Source organism: Falco naumanni, chromosome 7 (genome assembly GCF_017639655.2).
Source record: "Falco naumanni isolate bFalNau1 chromosome 7, bFalNau1.pat, whole genome shotgun sequence".
Lineage (NCBI taxonomy): Eukaryota > Metazoa > Chordata > Aves > Falconiformes > Falconidae > Falco > Falco naumanni.
This window is the reverse complement of record NC_054060.1, coordinates 5,618,167-5,638,521: the sequence shown is the minus strand read 5'-3', so window position 1 is coordinate 5,638,521 and position 20,355 is coordinate 5,618,167. Positions and strand designations below refer to the sequence as shown.

The window sequence follows — 20,355 nt, the reverse complement described above, 5'->3', positions numbered from 1 at the left end:
AAATAATAATCCCAAAATGCCATGCTTACACCATTACAGCCTTATTTAGAGAGCACTGACTCAGACCCAGAAACAGTGCATTGCACTCATGACCTTCTGCTACTTATCTGTTTGATCTTGAGCTATACTTAATCTTTCAGTACCTTTACCTTTCCTTACATACATGTGAAGAATATTGGTGTCTACTGTAAAATTAGCTGACATTAGTGTTTGCCTGCACTCCTCACACACCCTAGCCCTGTTCCCCATCTCAACTCCCCAAGTGCTGGCAGGTGATTACACAAAACCAGATGATCTGAGGTAAGGACCTGGGATTTCTCCTAGAAGATGCCATGAAAGACCACTGAGGTTCACACATATCAATTTATGTGAGACTACAGCTTAGGCAAAGCAAGACAGCCTTGTTCTGTTCTTGCTCTTCCCTGGACACTTTTTGATCCTCCAGTGGCTCTAACGCTAAAAAAACCCACATCACCCACCCTTGTAAAAAGAAACCTAAACCCAGAAAACCTTTGCATCTATCTTCACCATGACCACCCCATCCTTAGACCACTGCAGCCTAACAGAGCTTCCCATTTGCCTTCCATGGACATCCCAGCCACTTTTTCAGCATTTTCTCCACTGTCCTCCGTATCTCTCGGTTTTCTTCTCACCAAAGAGGGCATGTGTCCTCTCTACCCACACAAGCTAGGGCTCTCCCAGGGCTCAGCACCTGCCAATGGCCAGTCTCCCCCTCAGCTTCCACCTGGTCCCAGCCCCTCAGAGTCTCCCCTCAGCTGCCGCCCCGGTTCCCTCAGCAAGTGCAAGTTCCCGCTTCCACTCTGCCGCTGCCCGGTTCCCTCAGGAAGTTCCCGCCCGCCCGCCCGCTGCTGCCACCCGGTTCCCTCAGTAAGTTCCCGCCTCCCCTCCGCTGCAGCCCCGGCTCCCTCAGCAAGTTCCCACCCGCCTGCTGCTGCAGCCCCGGTTCCCTCAGCAAGTGCAAGTTCCCGCTTCCCCTCTGCCGCTGCCCGGTTCCCTCAGGAAGTTCCCGCCCGCCCGCCCGCTGCTGCCACCCGGTTCCCTCAGTAAGTTCCCGCCTCCCCTCCGCTGCAGCCCCGGCTCCCTCAGCAAGTTCCCACCCGCCTGCTGCTGCAGCCCCGGTTCCCTCAGCAAGTGCAAGTTCCCGCTTCCCCTCTGCCGCTGCCCGGTTCCCTCAGGAAGTTCCCGCCCGCTCGCCCGCTGCTGCCACCCGCTGCTGCCACCCGGTTCCCTCAGTAAGTTCCCGCCTCCCCTCCGCTGCAGCCCCAGCTCTCTCAGCAAGTTCCCACCCGCCTGCTGCTGCAGCCCCGGTTCCCTCAGCATGTGCCCGCCTCCCCTCCGCTCCCGCCCCGGTTCCCTCAGCAAGTTCCCACCCGCCTGCTGCTCCCGCCCCGGTTCCCTCAGCAAGTGCCCGCCTCCCCTCCGCTGCCGCCCCGGTTCCCTCAGCAAGTGCCCGCCTCCCCTCCGCTGCCGCCCCGGTTCCCTCAGCATGTGCCCACCCCCCCATCCGCTGCCGGCCCGGTTCCCTCAGCGAGTGCCCGTCTGCCCCTAGCAAGTTCCCGCCTCCCCTCCACTGCAGCCCCGGTCCCCCCAGCAAGTACCCGCCTCCCCTCAGGCTTCCCTCGCCTCAGCCCAACACGCCCCAGCACCGCCAGCCCGCTCGTTTCCCGCCCCTCCACCGAGTCTCTGCCTCGTACGGTTGCACCGCCCCGCGCACCATGCGCAAGCGCTCTGGGAGCGGCGGGCCTGGCCGAGGGGCTGCCGCTTCCCGCCATCTCAATGCTCCGCACGGAGAAAGTGCTGCAGCTGCGGGGCCAGCAGGGCCGCTCGGTGCGCGTCGTGCGGGAGCACTACCTGCGCCCCGACGTGCCGTGCCGCAGCGCCTTGTGCCCGGCCGCCTGTCCTCGCGGTGAGGGGGCCGGCGGCGGGAGGCTGGGGTCGGGGCTCCTGTGAGGAAAGGCGGGGGGGATCCGGGCCGCCAGACCCACGGTCGCGCCGGGGGCGAGCTGCGGCAGTGGGCAGCTTGCCCCGGGAGGGGGGGCCGTTGTGCCTCAGGTTCCGTAGGCCAAAGCTGGGTGCAGAGGGCGATCCCTGGGCTGAGGTGATGACAGGCGGGGAGGGCCGGGACGCGGAGGCCTGACTGGAGCTGGCAGGACCCCGGTGCGGGCGCGGGGAGCAGCGCAGGGGGGCAGCGAGCGGGACGAGCCATGAATAAAAAGAGAGAGAACGGCGGGAGGGGGCCGGGGTGGGCTGCGGGGTGCTGGGGTCTGCCCCAGGCCCCCCATGGCCCTCCCGGGCCGGCCACCACCGGTGCGGAAGAGCGGCGTAAAAGTCGTGGAAAAAACAGACGGTACCAAAGCAAGGCTATAGCAAAAGTACTCTTTCAAAGCAAAACCTGTCGGAAATAAACCAGGCGTTAAGAGAAAAAGGAATTGAGAAGTTGATTGTTACAGGATTTAACTGTGAGCAGTTTACAGACAGTGATAAAAGGCTAAAGGATTATGCAAATTTCACACTTCCCTGTTTTACAAAGATCTTTAAAAAATGTATTAGTTTTTTCAGGGTGGTGGTTTATACCATTAATTAAATGCTGTACATACCTGTTAAGTACTGCAGTGGGGCCAAGCCGTTATCTTGAAGCGACTAACTCTGCATCAGCAGTGATTTCTGTTAAGTAATTAAATGTAATTGCCTGTGTTATATCCGGTCATTTCAGACACGGGAAGACTGCCAGTCCCTATGATGTCTAGATTTGTTGTTGTTTTTACATACCGTGGTGCTATTATGTGCATCATAGATCATCATGTGACCTTTGGCTGATATTTAAGGGGTTGGTTTTTTTGGTTTTGTTAAATAACACAATTTATTTGATGCAGGAAACTGGCAAATAACATAATATCCAGCCTGTTTGAATCGACCAAATTGTTTGCTTAACTGCTTACCTAAAAGAAAAGGTGGAGAATTTCAACTCTATAGTTTGGGGTTTTTTTTCCTTCTTCTGAACTGTGATTGACATAGATGTTGTTACTTTTGAATTAGGTGCCCATGGTAATTGCGAGTAGAAGGTAGTGTAGTATATTACTGCTATCCAGGATGTCAGGGCCAGTGATAGTTACTGCTCCCCAATGTATTGAATTTAGTTATTAATTCCTTAAGGATAAGTTACAGGCACATACCAGAAAAAAAGTCTTGCCTCTCTTGCCATGCCTAACTTCTCCTCTTCTGGACTTAAATGTAAATTATGCTGCAGGCAAGCATCAGGGTATGTCCCTTTGTAATTATTCTAGGTAACTCAGAAGTGAGGTGAACATTTGTTTTCATTCCTGACTCTACACAGTGTGCTGAGCAAACTTATTTCATGCACTGTGAGAGACTGCCTGCATAAATCACATCTACAGATACTTGTAGTGTGCTGTGCCTACTTAGAAGTTATTCTGATCTAGATGTATAGGTTAGGCAAGGATAGCTTAATATGGGCAGATTACATAAATCTTCAAGTGACATTTCACTTTTAATGCTCTTCTGAATTATTGATAAATATTACCTTTCTTGTATGCATTCTGCCATCATCCATTATATGCCTTCAGTGTGAGATGTAGCCATATTACTGTATGCAGAGTTGTGCCTACTGGATTCACACTTCTAGTGATCACAGTTAATAGACAGATTGTCCCGCATCAGCTTCTGAGAAATACGTGAAAATAACATAACTTGTCAAAATCTATATACTTTTATTATATATAATTTGCCTGCACTGCGGTAAGTTCAGCAGTTCAGTGTTTATAAAGTCATAAGGGATGAATAGGCAGTGAGAGAAAATACAGATCCCCTCCCGCCCAAAAGTTCATTGGGTAATCTTTGAAACATCTGAAACAATTAAACTCGTCAGGTTTTAGGTACATTTTAAGATGTCATCTGTGATGGTTGTTCGTGGTATTTTGACGGTGTGTTCCTAAGGGATGGAATCTCTTTAGAAGAAATAAATAATGATGGTTAATAGTTTAGATTCAATAACATCTCTTTGCAGTAGCATTGCTTTTCTCCACATACACCCTTATCTGTATTCTTTTTTGTAAAGATACATAAAAAGAGCCTGCTATAAATGGATAGTGTTTAATAGAGATATCTGTGGAAGCAGTGTAACAGAAGTATCCATAATTCTATACCCTTTGAAAATGCCATGAAAAGATTTTCTGTGGCAGGTATACATTGTCTTTCTTCGTATGGAAGTACAGAAAAAAGACTGCTACCTGCACTCTTTAGATTCCATCCTTTTCATAATGCAAGTGGATCTTTTTCACTCATTTGGATAGAATTTGCACTAAATTTTGGCATCAGTGGATGCAAAAGGGTTATCTCATAAATTTTAGAGCTTGTACCACAGTAGTCATAGTTTTGTTCATTCAGAAAAGAGGTATGTATACTGTTGAGATTACACAACTCTAATTTCCTGACATCTGAAAGTATTTTTAAGAAACCAGTATTGCCACTGAAAGTTTAAACATTTAAATTCTGGATTATTTTTTAGATGGCAAATTGTTATCAGATGATGTTACACATTATGTTGTCCCCGACTGCAAGGTTGTTCAAGATTACCTTGAGATTCTCGAGTTTCCAGAGCTGAAGGGTATTATTTTCATGCAGACAGCATGTCAAGCTGTGCAACATCAAAAAGGACGCAGGTACTTATCCTATTATATCTTATTTTAAAATCAGATTGAAAAAAAGATACTAGCTTGTGAAGTGTATGTTTTAAGCACAGTAACCCAAAGTCAGCAAGTGTCAGTAACCCAAAGTCAGCAAATATACTGTGCTTAATTTGGTTTTGGGTCTTTCAAGTGTCTTAATATACTTTTACAGAAGCGAAAGAGCTGTATTCCTTTGTGGTCCACGGACATCAATGCGTCATAGTTTTTGCTTGATAGGAACAATATTAAACCTGTAGCATTATTAACTAATCAGATAGCTTATGATAGGAATTGAGGACACTCTGCAGTAGCAATGGATCATGTGCCACAACCAGATTGTGACATGTTTTTGGTTTGCTGTATTAAAGACTGAGCACTTGTCTTTGGGGAGCAATTAATACTGTTACGTAGTATTTACCTTACCAGACATTAACCGATGTATTGCCATAGCCTTTAAGAGTGTTACCAAAGTCTTCCTACATTTCTAAAACACAAATGCCTTTGAAGAAATAGCTCTTGTCCCAGCAGTGACAAAATAAGTTCCTAAATACTTAGAGTGTTTTGTGGGGCTCATTGAATAACAAATGTTTAAAAGTCAGAAGCATTGATAATGGAAATCAGGAAAAGCTCACTTACAGATGATGTTTTAGGTTTTGTCACCAGTGATGTAATTCAATGAGATAATTTCTTTGTGCGTGACAATACCTTTCCTTGAGTTTTTCAGCTTTATTTTCATCTGGAGTTAAAATAATATTAGCAAAAGAAAGCACAAGACAATATTTACCTTTTTCATATTACAGACTGTACAACAAGTTACGAAATCTAGTAAAGGATGCCCGTCATGACTGTATTGTGTTTGCTAATGAGTTCCACCAGCATTCTTACTTGCCAAGAGAGAAGGGAGAATCCATGGAGAAATGGCAGACCAGGTTTGTTTTAACTTATGTAGCACTACACTGGACAACATTGTGATAATGTATTTAGGAATATTAGCATGCATTGTGTACATAAGAGTTCACACTCTTGCTCTGCTTAGCTCCGGAACAGTTTGCAATAACTGAAAGTCTAGATTGTCCATTTGTGATTAAGAAAGTGTCAACATTGTTTTCTTAGAAACATAGACAAAAATGTACTTAATTCAATGCAATTGAATTAAAAAATGCTGGATCATTTTCAAGGTGCGCAGCCATTTTAAAGGATGCTTTAGCATAATAAATATATCACGTGAACCTTACTGGACTGTTAGATGTAATATCTGATAGCCTGTAAACACCATAGCACTGGAGTCTTGGCAGTGCCAGCTTGCTTTTTACAAACTTTCCCTCAGAGGAACAGTATGTTACATTGCAGTTAGGGCACAAGCAGATATATTGGAGAGGAAACATTTCATTTTCCTCTGGTCTCTTGGTGCTTATGTACTGCGCATAAAAATTTTTGCAGATATAAGGTTTATATAGCTTGGTGTATATATCTCAAGAGTATACGTGTTAAACCAAAATCTTGTTCACACAAAGCTGGCAAATGTCTTGCAAGTAGCAAATGAGATATATTGGAAACCTTATTTCAAACTTTGCTTTTCTAGGAGTATTTACAATGCAGCAGTCTGGTACTATAATCACTGCTTGGGTCAGATGCCAGTTGTTATGGTTACAGAAGATGAAGATGCTATCAGGCAGTATGGAAATGAAACAGAAGGAGTGTTTGTGATTTCCTTCAAGGTAACATGCCAGAAAAGTAGAAGGTGGTTTCCTTTATGCTATATCAAATGGATGAAGCAAGTACATTAAAGCCCAATGTATGGTGCAAATCATTTCAGACTTTATGTTTAAGAAAACTATGATGGTAACTCATGTCTTCATTTATCAAAGAAAGCAAAGATGTCAGTCATGGGAATGTCATAAAAAATGGTGGCAGTGAGCGAACCAGAGAACTAAAAAGAAAAATGGCAGCTTTAAAGCTAGAGTTCATCTGTCTTAGGAGCCCTTCTCGTTGTTTTCCTTGTTTTTAAAGAATTTGGCATTGGTGAACAATGATCAGTTACCTCAGCCAGCTGTCTAAATCTTTAGTGCAAGCAGTCCATAAACAGCTGTAGTATAAATATCCATCAGCGTTATTCTGCCAGTTTACTTTAGCCTTGACTACTTAGGATACAGTGGTGCATGAGAAGATAATTCATTCTGCATTTAGTTGTTGATCTCTGATACTGCTTGTATTCAGTAGGTTATATGGATGGCATGTTTATGTTTAGCTGGGAAAAGACATTAAGTAAAAACAGGACCAAACAGATTTACCTTAAAGCTATATTAAATGATGATGCTTGAGTTTTTTAACTGCTATGAGACAATGGGAAGTGGAGCAAATGTAGCATAAAAAGTCATGTAAGAAGTGTAAACTTAATAGTGGGTTGCCAGTTTGAATTTTCTGTTACGGCACTTTGCAAGAAGTATGTGGCCTGAATTGGGTATATTGGTAGAAAAAGTTTTTGAATCTGTAGTCTAGGGTGCTGTCTTAACAGTCATGCCTCCTTTGTTGTACTTAGCAAATTAGTTAGGTTGAACCTGGAACAAATCTGTGGTGTTTAGAGCAAACACACCATTACCACTTGGAAGTGCTAGTTGAGTTAGCGTTTGAGACAGCTCTTGTCCATTATGGGCTTTCCAAATGCATTATTCAAAGAACAGATCTCTAAATATTTCATGTTTGTTTATGTATGTGCACACAGAATTACTTGGATAACTTTTGGCCTGACTTAAAGGCTGCCCATGAACTCTTTGACTCTATACTTCAAGTTCGGCGTGAACGGGAGAGTGAAAGCCAAGAAAACAATGGGAAAGAATATCCTGAGCACTTACCTGTGGAAATATTGGAAGCTGGAATCAAATCTGGAAGATACATACAGGTCATTTGCTATATAGAGAGCATACAGAGAACAGTGCAGTCTTGTGCTTGGTCTCTTTAGTTGCCTGAATTAGACTGGTTACCTGAAGAAGTGTTGCTATAGTGGGGAGAGGAAAGGAAATAAAAAAAATAGGAGTAAGAGGATGGAAGGCATTAGGATTCTCTGTATTTCCCCTACTTCATCTTGTGAACACATGGATTCTTTTTTGTCTTGGAGAAGTTAAAATCATAATTAGTAATTTAGAATATTAAATTTGCTATGGATTTTTCCTCAGGTTGATATGTGATACACCTCTAAATTGAGAAACTAGCAGCTAGATCTCATTCTTAAATATAAATAATACTGCACAGAGATCTCTCAGTCAGTGTCATGGTTTAACTCCAGCCAACAAGTAAGTACCACGCTGCCACTCACTCACTCCCCCTCCTGCCCTAGTGGGATGGGGAGGAGAATCAGAAAAAGGTATAACCCATGAGCTGAGATAAGAACAGTTTAATAACTGGAAAGAATTATAATTGTAATGAAGAGGAGAGTGGGAGAGAGGAATAAAATTCAAGAGGAAAAAAACAAACAAGTGATGCACAATACTCACCACCCACTGACCTGTGTCCAGCCGGTCCTCCAGCAGTGATCAGCGGCCCCTGGCCAACTCCCCACAGTTTATATACTGAGCATGACATTCTATGGTATGGAATATCCCTTTGGCTAGTTCTAGTCAGCTGTCCTGGCTCTGCTCCCTCCCAGCTTCTTGTGCACCTGCTCACTGGCAGAGCATGGGAAACTTGAGAAGTCCTTGATTTAGAGTAAGCACTGCTTAGCAAAAACTGAAACATCTGTGTGTTCTCGACATTATTCTTATGCTAAATCCAAACCACAGAACTGTACCAGCTACAAATCCATTGTACTATGGATTGTTGGTGGACAAGTGTCCTTGTCTTAAAAATACTTTAAAGAATTAGGGGTAATAATTTCCTTCTTTCTTGACAATTTCAGCAGCGAGGCAAGAACAGAATATGAACAAAAATAATGAGGGTTTTCTTGTAGGAGTAACTCTAGATTCTATATTAAGGCAGGCAGCAAAAGTAATCTTACACTGCCTATGCTTTGAATAAAAGGATCTTTACCATCTCACAATTAAATTGAGCATTTAAAAGAATTTCCTTTTCTTTTCCAGAAGCGAGTACTTGGAAGTTCTGCATCGCATCTTTTCCCCCTATAGAGAGAACAGTTGTGTTCAAAATACCCCACTTACCAATAATGACTACTATTTTATGTAAAAATAATCGTAACCCCCAACATTTTATATTTTGAAGTTGGCAGTTTAGAGGTGTGACTGTTTCATTCTGTTTATTGGTTTGTTATTTTCTTTTAGGGTACACTGAATGTCAATAAGCATAGAGCACAACTGGAAGCTTTTGTTCGACTTCAGGGATTTGGCAGCAAAGAAACAGGTGAAAAGACAATGAGAGGATGTACTCAATGCCTTTTTGACACAGTCTGTGCTTTTTACATGAAGCTGTGTAGCCATACGTATGTAGCTGTCCGGTTACTAAACAAGATGAAAGCTAAGATACTGCAATGCTTGAGTTATTTTCATGGGCCAGAAAGGAGGCTGAAGATAACCCAGAGGGTGGGCCTCGTGAGAAAGCAATACCCTTTATGTCCTACTTCATCTTTCTTAGTACCTTTGGCTGTGTTTTGGACTCCTGTCCTGCTAACAGGTTTCCCTAGATCTTTTTGGAGGTTGAATACTGATGCAAATTTATTATCCCTGTGCTTTGTTCTGCCTTCAGGTGACCACTCATTTGACTGAAATAAGTGTTTGCATAGATGTTGGCAGGATTAGGAAGTTGGTCATTGTGAACGTAATAGGAAAAATGCCTTTTGGAGCAGATTGGAACACCAATATTGTCTTTCTGGTATGAGTTAGTAATAAATACCTTTGAAGGAACAGCCCATGATCTTTGTGCAAGTATTTTGTGCAGTACTTAGTTCAGCTTTCAGTAATAAGTACTTTCAAATGTTCCCATGACAGGCCCTGCAGTCAACCAGTGTTTGATTTACTAATATTTTTTTAAAAACTTGCTTTGTTCTGGACCCTCTTCAGAATCCTGTGGCAGTGGTTTCCACAATTTTAACTATGTTGTGTGTTTTTAAAGTTGCTGCTTAAAAACAATGAACTCAGCCAGCCTATGCTGCTTTTCATCCAAGAGTTGGCTTACAGAATTGTGTAATATCTCCTTTTAAAATAAAGGGGGGGTTAATTTTCTTGAAATATTAATTACTTGCCAATAGTCCTTTTTAAAAAGAAATATATTGCAAATGTCATTTTCTGTTATTTCAGCAGAACGCTGCCAAGAGTGGAAGAACTTGGATATTTTAACAATTTATAGTTCTGTTTCTTTTTATTTTAAATCTAGAACTCCAAAGTGACATCCTTATTTATGAGGCCAGAGCTCGAAACCGTGCAATCCATGGTGATGTGGTAGCTGTTGAGTTACTGCCTTTGCATGAATGGAAAGGAAGGACTGTTGCTCTTTGTGAAAATGAGAGTGAGGATAAAGCACCTGCAGACACCACTGGTGACCCTATGCCCACAGGTAAAGTAGATAGCATGATGAAATGCTTTGTTAAGATTACCTCACTTCCTTGGTCCAAGCTGTGTTGCATTCTTTATTATATAGTCCCCTTGATTTCTGTGATTGTCACATTTTTTGCACCTTAGTAAATTTGAAGTGGTTATCCCAAATGAAAGCATTCTAACATATCCCAACAAGAAGGCCACTAAATTCTTTCTATATGTGACCCACCCCTTTGTTTTCCTTCAAATTCATTCTCAGAAACAGCTGAATTATTGTAGTTCTCTTCCAGAAATACTGAGTTTGGAATACTTTGCTACCCAAATGCATGCTGTCACTCTTCACAGCTCTTCAAGAGACGAACTAACATTCTAATACAGACTAATTTACCAGAGGGTGTGCTCGAATCCTCAACTGTCATTGTTGATTACACAGAAAGATAACAGCATCCTTTTAACTCCTTGATGATAAATAATGCTCAAGATGAAAAAAAAAATTTGTTAGGTGAAGTATCGAACTCCTGTTAAAATGTGACATGCCTGTGTACCATGGAAACTTAGAGCCTGACTTGAAAATATTACTCCGCAAGTATAGCTACATCTTAAAAGTTTGCTGAGGTCAGAGTTAAAAGTTTTAGGAGGTTAATTCTCTTCCTGCAAGAAAATGCTATTTGATCTTGATTTTTGCTGTTAAAAATGTTCTGTATTTTTTACTAGAATTGGCCACGTTTCAGTAGTGGTGGGAATCTCTCTGAATACTTTATGTACTGTGTCAGTTGAAATCTATACAGTGAGTTAGTCTGCATAAATAAAAGCTCATTAAATTCTAGCTGTGCCAATGATAATTTATTGTATTGTTGTCTGCAATACCATATGTTGTTAGCAAGTGTAGTACAGATTTGTGGACACATTAGTTCATATTACAAAGCAATGAATCTTCTGTACCTCCCACATACTTGCTTTCATGTTCCTGTTTAACTCTTTAATGTACAGCCAACAATGTCCCCTATTAAAAGGTAAAGTTGTTGGAATCCTTCAGAAGAACTGGAGGGACTATGTGGTCACTTTCCCCTCTAAAGAAGAGACCCAGTCCCAGGGCAGAAATGCTCAGAAAATCCTTGTTACACCTTGGGACTACCGAATTCCCAAAATTCGGATCAGTACCCAGCAGGCTGAAGCATTACAGGTAATTTGAAAAGTCTTTCTCTATCCTGTGTTCCTACAAAATTGTGTGGGTGTATATGCTCTAATGATTTCCTTGGCAAAAACATGGGTAAAACTATTAATAAAGTTAAGTCTCTGAGAATAGTTCAATTTCTGCCTTGAAGGAACATGTTCAATTCTGGTGAAAACCACGTCAGCTTCAGGTACTAAAGCTTCCTTGAGATCTGAATTTGGGCCACAGTCCAGGTACCCTGAGCATTTATATACTACTTGCTTTGGGTTTTTTCTGATGAATTAAAGGTCATATTGGGGGTGTAAATTGTAATAGCTCTTGTGGCTTTATTGGAGCTGTGACTATACATAACTTTCATGAAAGCAGTAAGGAGAGCTTTTCAACAAGTTGATAATGTATTACGATGATTAACCTGCCATTGCTGTAGAGAGAAGTTTGTTCATTCCTGTCTGCTTTTACCTTGTAGTGTTAAGTACTTCTTCATGGCCAAGAAGTAAATTCCAATTGTGTCTTTTCTGGTATAAGAATAATTGTGTACCTCTTGGTTTTGCTTTCATTCTTTATACTTTAAGATAGAGATTCTCCATGTAATGACCTCAAGTGTGTCTTGGACAGGAAAGAAATGTAATTCTCAGTATTTGCTTGTATGCTTCTCATTGTGTGGGTTTCTTTTTCCTTTCTATAGAGGTTTTAGAGTTGCTAGACTCTGGATAGCATTTTTTTTCCCCTGATTGCTTGTCAGGAACAGATTGCTGTTCTAACAATTGTTTTGCTGCAGGATTATAGAGTTGTCGTGCGTATTGATTCTTGGGAGTCAACTTCCGTATATCCAAATGGACACTTTGTGAGAGTGCTAGGAAGAATTGGAGATCTTGAGGGGGAAATTGCAGCTATTCTGGTGGAGAACAGCATTTGTGTTGCCCCTTTCTCAGAAATGCAGGTTAGTCTTTCTGATTAGGTACATTCTTTTCTGTTGATTTTCAGGGTCTTGTTTCTCCAAGAGGGGGACCCTCTTAGAGCTGAATGTCTTAGTTGCCAACAGGTTTTTGAAAGCTGAAAACTATTTATAGATAATTTTTCTGAAATTACTTTTGGATCAGTGGTTCTATGGTACTACAAATTTTCAAATCAAGAGTGATTTTAAGATAATCTGTTCGCTATGAGATGACAATTCTTAATTGTAATTTGAGGTTGACTTTTAAGATATTGCTGTCTTTAATATGTGTTTATGTGACTGATCCTAAAGGCCTGGTCCTACTGAAATCATTGTCTTAAATCCTTTCGTCTTCAACCAGGAGAGCAACCAGCTCTCATAGATAACTTATTTTGATTATACTTACAATTAATTGAAAGATAAAGAACATAAAAAAACCCAGTATGCAGTGGTTATGTTTGCCAGAGCTGCAATATCACCACAATATTGTAGCATTCTTCTCAATTCTGTTTTGTACTTTCCGTAAAGTACATGTAATAGACTGACGTGGAAAATGGAAGGAAAGAAGAATTTGTTAGGGATGAAAAAGCATGCAAAACAATTAAAAGTGTAGAAAAAGAAAAGCTAAATTAATTTGTTGGCTGGCTTGTTTTTGTAGAGAAGATAGTCATCAATCATCTTTTTATACAGATGAGTGAAATGCCAGTGAGTTCTTCAAAGAATCCATGGAAGGTGAATCCTGAGGAGGAAAAAAAACGTCTTGACTTGAGAGATACACACTTGATATTCAGCATTGACCCAAAAGGCTGTGAGGATGTGGATGACGCACTCTCCCTTAGAACTCTGCCTAATGGGAATCTGGAGTTAGGTGTCCACATTGCAGATGTAACCCATTTTGTGGCAGCAAATTCTTACACTGATGTTGAGGCCAGAGCAAGGTAAATTGTTTTCTAAAAATTAGAAAATGTATTTAGCTTAGAAGTTTGTGATGCTGCCTTAAGGAAACATTGAGAAATATTGGAAGGAAGGAAACATTATTTCTTCTTTCACGTCATGAAAACAGCATATTAAAACTAATGTGTAACTAATGGTATTCTGCATTTATTTGGATAAAATAGGCCTGCTGGGGAAGAAACTGCTATCTGACCTACTGCTTTGCTGTTTTACTATGAAATTGCTCTTTTCCACAGAGTTACAGTTTAGGTTTATCTTTCACTAATCACTACTGTTTGCTTTATAGTCTACTTCAACATTTGAGATTTGAAGTATTTACAAACCACGTGTTTGCATTCCAAGGGGGGTGAATCTTCACACAGAACACCCACAAAATGGAATTAAGTCTTACATGAATTCAATTCTAGAGGTAGTTGGCAGGCTTATGTTTTAATATTCAACCTTGTGTTTTAATATGCCAGATAGTGCATTTCTTTTTTACTTTCATTGCCATTGCTTTGAACTTAAACTGCTGAATCACTTTATGAAATGTATTCTTTGTAGATGCAAAGAAATGTAAACTGTAGAGCAGAGACGTTAGGTATAGCCATTAAATGATCTCTTCTTAGTTGAGCCTGTTTTGTACAGCCCTAGTTCTGGCCTTAATAATTTGACTTTGGTATTGCACATGTGTTTGTTCTGTAAGAATAACCTTTTAAAATCATGCTGTGTCTTGTTTTGGTGAAGCTATGCTTATGCCCCAAAGTGCTTGGGAGACACGCACCAATGAGTCCTTGTGAAAACAATAGTAAATGTATTTTATTCCTCAGGGCAACAACCTACTATTTAGCGGATCGTCGTTATGACATGCTGCCCTCTGTCTTGAGTGCTGACATATGCTCTCTTCTTAGTGGAGTTGATAGGTAAGATTTTATAATATTTCTGAGGAAGGAGATTTTTAGAAGTAATTTCATTATCACTGCCAGTCTCTGTGTTTATCAGTTGGTTGAACGTTTCTGCGTTATTACTAAATCCTCAACTGAAAGAACAGCGTACACTAAAAAATACTTTTCAATCTACGATAGTTAGGTAGGGTGAACACTTTGTAATGCTTTACCCTGCCGAAGTATTTCGTTTGAGCAGGACAGTCCAGCTGAACATAGAGGTAGTGCATGCAAGATTCAAACAATGAGATCACTAAGAAGATTGAGGCATGGACCTTTTTTTTAAACAAGATAAATGCATTCCTGAAATCATTAGTTGTGGGCACATCGCCCCATTAGAAGAACTCTTGTAATATTTACCTTTCATCAATGTTAAATCTTTTCTTGGATTAAATTAACTACTGACAGATTAATTCTGATGCAAAAGCAAGGTTTCATACCTATATTAGCCCTGTTGAGGTTTCCAGAGAGCACCACAAATTACTTTTCTATGTAGACATTTTTTTCAGGGGGAGTTAACTCTAAATACTGAATATCCACCTCTGTAATTCTATGATCAGTTTTATATTCTCACCATGCTGCTACGAAAGAGAGTGAAGGTGAGTCTTCCCCAATTCTGCCCCAGTTGCAGATTCCCAGTGCTGCTTTTAGGCTGTCCTTAGCAGTCGTGTCACTGTATGAGAAACTGATTTGGCTGGGGGAGGGGGAATTAATTGTGTGTGGAGGGTGAGTTTCCCACCCATTGTGAACACTTTGTGGGTGCCCAAAAATGTTAACATTAGTGTTAACCTATTCCATAGCAACTGCTCTTTGCAGTTAGGTGCACTTGTTCTTTGAATTATTTGTTACTATTTGTGAGCGAAGTAGTAAGGAGTCACAAAAAGCAGAAATACAGTATTATACAATGACTGTCTCATTCTCCCATAATGTTTACCTATACCCTTAGCAATTCGCATTATTTTTAAACAGCAGCCTAAAGGTGAAGGCATCTTTGTGTTTCATTTGTTTTTTGACATGGGTGTTGGTCTGGAGGGCATGTACCCATGTGAATGGTTGCTTTTTTCCCTATTGTCCTATTCCTCAAACATGCTGTTAGCCTGTTTTATTACAATTTACAGGGTTAGTTGGCTGGCTGGCATGAAGATATGCAGGGTGCAGATATTCATTGTGAATGCATCAGACTGAAAATAAAAATGAAGAAGAATAATGCTGCAGTGTATCTGTGCTTTAAAATAGATGTGGCCTTATATCTTAGGGGTACTCTGCTTCAACAGATGGATTGAAAATGCTGCTGATGTAGCTGGTCCTCATTTAAGTTGTGATACATGAGAGAGAGAGGGAAGTGCATTAATTAGTGGCATTGCTGAGTGCTGGTTTGTTTCATGAAGAAAAAGATGTTTCCTGTAAAAAAAACAAACCATAATTGAACTTGTAAATGTGTAACAGTTGGATGTGCTTGAAATGCTAGTTTAAGTCAACCAGAACTATTTATAGAATTGTGATCTTATCTTTCAGGTATGCTGTAAGTGTCTTGTGGGAGCTAGAAAAAGAATCATATGAAATTCTGAGTGTCTGCTACAACAAAACCATCATTCGATCTGCGTACAAGCTAGTTTATGAAGCAGCACAGGGATTATTAGATGGAGACACTAGTGTTGTTGGTGATATCCCAGAGCTGAGAAACTTGGATGAAAGAACAAGACAGACCAGGTTGGCTGAACTGGTTTGGGCAATATCAAAGCTCACCGATATAGCCCGACACGTTAGAGCTAAGCGGAACAGCTGTGGTGCTCTGGAACTGGAAGGGGTAGAAATCCGAGTGCAACTGGATGATAAACATAATATCCACGATCTCATCCCTAAGCAGCCACTGGAGGTGCATGAGACTGTAGCGGAATGTATGATTCTTGCCAACCACTGGGTGGCAAAAAAGATTTCAGAAAATTTTCCTCACCAAGCTCTATTGCGTCAACACCCCCCACCACGGCAGGAATTTTTCACTGAACTTCGAGAATGTGCCAGTGCCAAAGGTTTCTCAATGGACACACGGTATCTTTTTATTATTTATCTTAAGCACTTTAATTCAAGTTAAGCAATTAACTATTGAGGTATCTTATCGTTACAAATCATTACAGCTCTCAGTATCAATGTTCATAGACGCTGCATAGCAATTCTTAAAAATACCCACTACCTTAACCTTCCTGTGAGCAGGAGATGATGATCTAAGCAGGAGGTGCTGCCTGCACGCTGCCAGCTGTTCTGAAAATGGCAGTATCTGGATAATTTCAGACATACCCAAAAAGAATTTGTTCAGTCACTGTGAGCGGTTAAGCTCTGCAATAGCCTTGTTTGCACCGTATTTCCTGTAATAGCAGCGTAATACAGTACTTGTTTAAATCAAGTTAATTCTGTGCAATATAGTAATTTTAAATGACTTAATTCAGAATTAATTTTTCAAGATAATAGAAGGCTATGAGCTTCATCACATTGGGAGGCATCATTTCTGGACATCAGAGCGTGAGAGGCATCAGTAGTGCCTCTGTTTACTTGGATGTCACCTTCTCCCCATTGTGCTCTCCTGTACAGAACAGGTTTTGGAGCAGCTCACCGTTTGGTTTGTGCTGCATGGAATGGGGCTCTGTGCCTGTCCTCCTTCATTCTCCAGGTTGCAGGAGACAGGACTGTTGGTGAAAACTGGAGGGGTTGTAAACATTTTTCTAGAGCAGAGCTGTTAGTAAACTATGGTAAAAGTTTTAATGTCATTCTGCTTGTCACTCATATTTTCCATTAATACCTATTAATCAATTTTTACATGGTTTTGTATGCTATTTTTACCTATAAGCTATTCTGATCAAAGATGGCATAATCTTCAGAATTAACACTTTTTTTTGACAGGTCTAACAAAACATTGGCTGAGTCTCTGGATAAAGCAAATGACCCGTTGGATCCAGTTGTAAATCAGCTGTTGCGATCTATGGCCACTCAGGCAATGTCTAACGCGTTGTACTTCTCAACCGGCTCTTGTTCTGAGGAAGAGTTTCATCATTATGGTATCTTGTCACTTCATTTTTTATGCTGTTCCTGTTATTATTGCTGAACTGCTGGGGGGAGGCAGTTCATTGCTTTGATTCCTTGTCACTGCTTTTTTATTTGTAGGACTTGCCTTAGAGAAGTACACTCATTTTACTTCTCCAATTAGAAGATATGCTGATATGGTTGTCCACAGACTCTTGATAGCAGCAACTCTGAAGGAAACTAAAGGAGATGTGAAGAGTAATATATTCAGTAATAAGGATCTTGAGGAGCTGTGCAGACACATTAATAACAGAAACCGGGTAAGATGGTCATCGAGTGTGTCTCCGTACATTTGTATGCTGCCCAGTGGACGGGATAGCAGTCCTGACCTTTTGGGTTCTACAATGACATAGCATCGCTTCATTTTTATTTATAACGCTTTGGGTTTTTTTTACTTAAATGTCAATTTTCTTCTGAGGGTGGTAGTAAATGTGACTTCATATTTCACCTGTGCTACCTGTAGGATTTCCTTTTAGGTAAAATTTTTCTAGGGCACAGATAAGGAAGTAATGGGAAAAAGAAACTATGGAAATTGAAGCCAAACAAGCTCGTTGAAATATTTATTCAGAATTTTTTTGTCTCCTTTTTGTGGCGGGTGCTTGCAGGCAGCCCAGCGTGCTCAGAAACAGTCCACTGAACTCTTCCAGTGCATGTACTTCAAAGACAAGACCCTGGAAACAGATGAGCGCTGCATAGCAGATGGTGTTATTTACTCAATTCGAACAAACGGTGTCCTTGTTTTTGTACCAAGGTGAGTTCATGGGAGCTTGCACTGAGCTTAAAAATAAGACGGAAGTGTTACTAGAATGCTGTCAGGACATCACCAGTCCTTGAGAAAAGAAGTGTTTGCAGCATGGTCTGGTGTTGACAGATGACTGCATTTTAGATTTTTGTTGTAAATCATAAGCAGTGCTTTTCTGTGCTTTGACCCTGAAGAAAAGTTTCTATGAGGAAATGGTAAGACTATGCTGCACGGTATATATCTCAAAACATTAAAAGGGCAAAGGACGTATTCTGCCAAAGCAGCTGCTAAGGCAGAACAAGGACTGGAATATTTTTTCTCCCTTTTTTAAAAAAAGAAACACAATAGAAAGTGATTTTCCAAATCACAAAGCCATGCATTCTTCAGCACTCTTTTCCTTCCGTACAGACTGCAGGTTATGCAGCTGGGAGCACCTTTTCAACAGCTACTCCTTGCAGGCAGCAGGGAAACAGAAGAAATGTTTACATGGTGCTGTTTATGGTAGTTGGGCTCCCAGAAGTGCCTCTACCTCAGCTCAGCCTCTGTCATAGAAAGCAACTCTTTGTGTGATGCTAACATTACCTATTAATTTCTGAGCTTTTAAATCTGTAAAGTGCACTAAATCTGTCCTGTTCATGTTATAAAATTGACTAGTGAGTGATGTAAGAAGGCACTAGGCACCACAGAACTGGAGAGTGCTGCCTTCCTAAGCCTTGGCCAGCTCCCCAGGCTTGGGGGAAGAGAATACCTGGCCTTTCCCTTGCTGGCTCTGCACAGCTTGGATTACTGAATGATCTTTGTGTGTGTGCATTACTGTAGCAACGCTGTCTGCCTGGCTGGCTAACAGGTATGAGAAAAAAGGCACAAGAGCTCTCCTTTAAAAAAACAAACCCAGAAGCGAACTAAAAACCATTCTAGAGCGGTGTTAGGTAAAGGAAACCATTACACGAATACCCTCAGCTTCTATGAATACAGCCAGGGGCTGCTCGATCCTGGCCACAGACTGAGCTTGGATATAAACCAGCTGGATGTAGGCCTGTCACCTGCAGCACTCCAGATGGCTTGGCCTGGCTGCACAGCCAAAGAGCCAGAACCTAACCAGGAGAGGCTTCCTTACAGACAACCCACTGCAGACATGCTGCTGGTCTTCAAGTAATTTCAGCAGAGAACTCTTTCCTCACCGTGCTGTCTGGAAGAACCTGTAATGCTGCTTCTCTTCTGTTATCAGGGCATTCCAGGCTCCACCCGACACACAAGATCACGGATCACTAACTATATTTTATTTCACTGCTTTCAAAACACTTCAGTCAATGTCTTCATGCTCTGGGGCTTGCTTTGACAATGTGCATCGTCAACCCTGAAGCAAGATTATCAGGCTACAGTGTTTGCCCCCTGATGTTGCTTTTATATAATCGTAGGTAGCCATCTGTTGGTTTCAAAAGTAAAAGAACTGGTAATGGTAAAAATCATTAAAACAGTTTCTGTGTACTCACCTGCTTTTTTGTAGATATGGAATCAAAGGTGCTGCATATATGAAAAACAAAGAAGGCTTAGTCATCTCCTGTCAAGGTGATAGGAGCTGTGAGTGGAAGCCTGGATCACTCCATCGTTTTCAGAACAAAATTACTTCCACTACAACTACTGGAGAATCAGTTACATTAAGCCTTTTTGATCATATTACAGTGAGTATTTAATCTGAGGGAAGTAAAAGGAAATAGCGCTATCAGAAATAAAATTATTTTTTATGTTGCTTTTAAGGTGAAAATACTTGTGCAGACTTCCCGCTGCCATGCTGACACGATCAAGCTAGAAATAATCAGGAACACACCATACCAGACTCCAGATGCAGAGGTTTCCCAGAATTTTCACGTGGTGAAGTCTGACTTAGTAAAAGAAGTCAGTCAGTCTGCCGAAGCCCAGCGTGCTCAAGAAGCAGCAAGGGTTGAAGCAATTGATGAAGACTATCAGGAGTACTGCCAGACCAAGGGGGCAAGCCTGTACCAGCTGCTGGAGGAGATCAGGGATTTGGCACTATTAGATGTTTCAGCTGACATCAGAACTTGAACTATAACCTAGCACATCTGCTTGTTCATGTTCTGCTCCTATTCACTTTGTATCATGAAGTTGGGGGGTTTTTTTAGAAGCATTATTTAAAAGATTCAAGTCCTTTTAATAAGAAATTAAATGTCTATTTTAAATAAGAATTATTTTTATCTGACTGTGATGAACATGTATGAGTTTTGAAAGATTTTATACATGATAAATCTCAACTTCCAGGTTAAAGACTGTGTCATGAATTCTTTTAACTTATCATTCCAAAAATTACTTTCCCGTGTTGTCCAAAAATTAAGTTACCTGAGGATTTCC

At 41.2% G+C, this 20,355-nt stretch overlaps 1 protein-coding gene across 1 annotated transcript; it reads left to right on the top strand.

The window, feature by feature from the left end:
* Positions 1–1,746: 1,746 nt before the first annotated feature.
* Positions 1,747–20,266, top strand: DIS3L (DIS3 like exosome 3'-5' exoribonuclease). Its single transcript, XM_040600448.1, has 17 exons — positions 1,747–1,927; positions 4,547–4,700; positions 5,507–5,635; positions 6,289–6,424; positions 7,429–7,605; positions 8,978–9,056; positions 10,026–10,205; positions 11,200–11,369; positions 12,139–12,300; positions 12,985–13,232; positions 14,058–14,150; positions 15,687–16,220; positions 17,067–17,221; positions 17,328–17,506; positions 17,852–17,997; positions 19,496–19,670; positions 19,747–20,266. The coding sequence occupies exons 1-17, from the start codon at positions 1,798–1,800 to the stop codon at positions 20,050–20,052; spliced, it is 3,153 nt and encodes a 1,050-aa protein (XP_040456382.1). The 5' UTR covers positions 1,747–1,797; the 3' UTR covers positions 20,053–20,266.
* Positions 20,267–20,355: the final 89 nt, after the last annotated feature.

Excerpts from the sequence above, each read along its gene's own strand:
- DIS3L (XM_040600448.1), top strand. The coding sequence starts at position 1,798 with ATGCTCCGCACGGAGAAAGTGCTGCAGCTGCGGGGCCAGCAGGGCCGC. Across the intron at positions 5,636-6,288 it reads ATGGAGAAATGGCAGACCAG|GAGTATTTACAATGCAGCAG; the intron begins GTTTGTTTTAAC and ends TTGCTTTTCTAG. Across the intron at positions 14,151-15,686 it reads CTTCTTAGTGGAGTTGATAG|GTATGCTGTAAGTGTCTTGT; the intron begins GTAAGATTTTAT and ends CTTATCTTTCAG.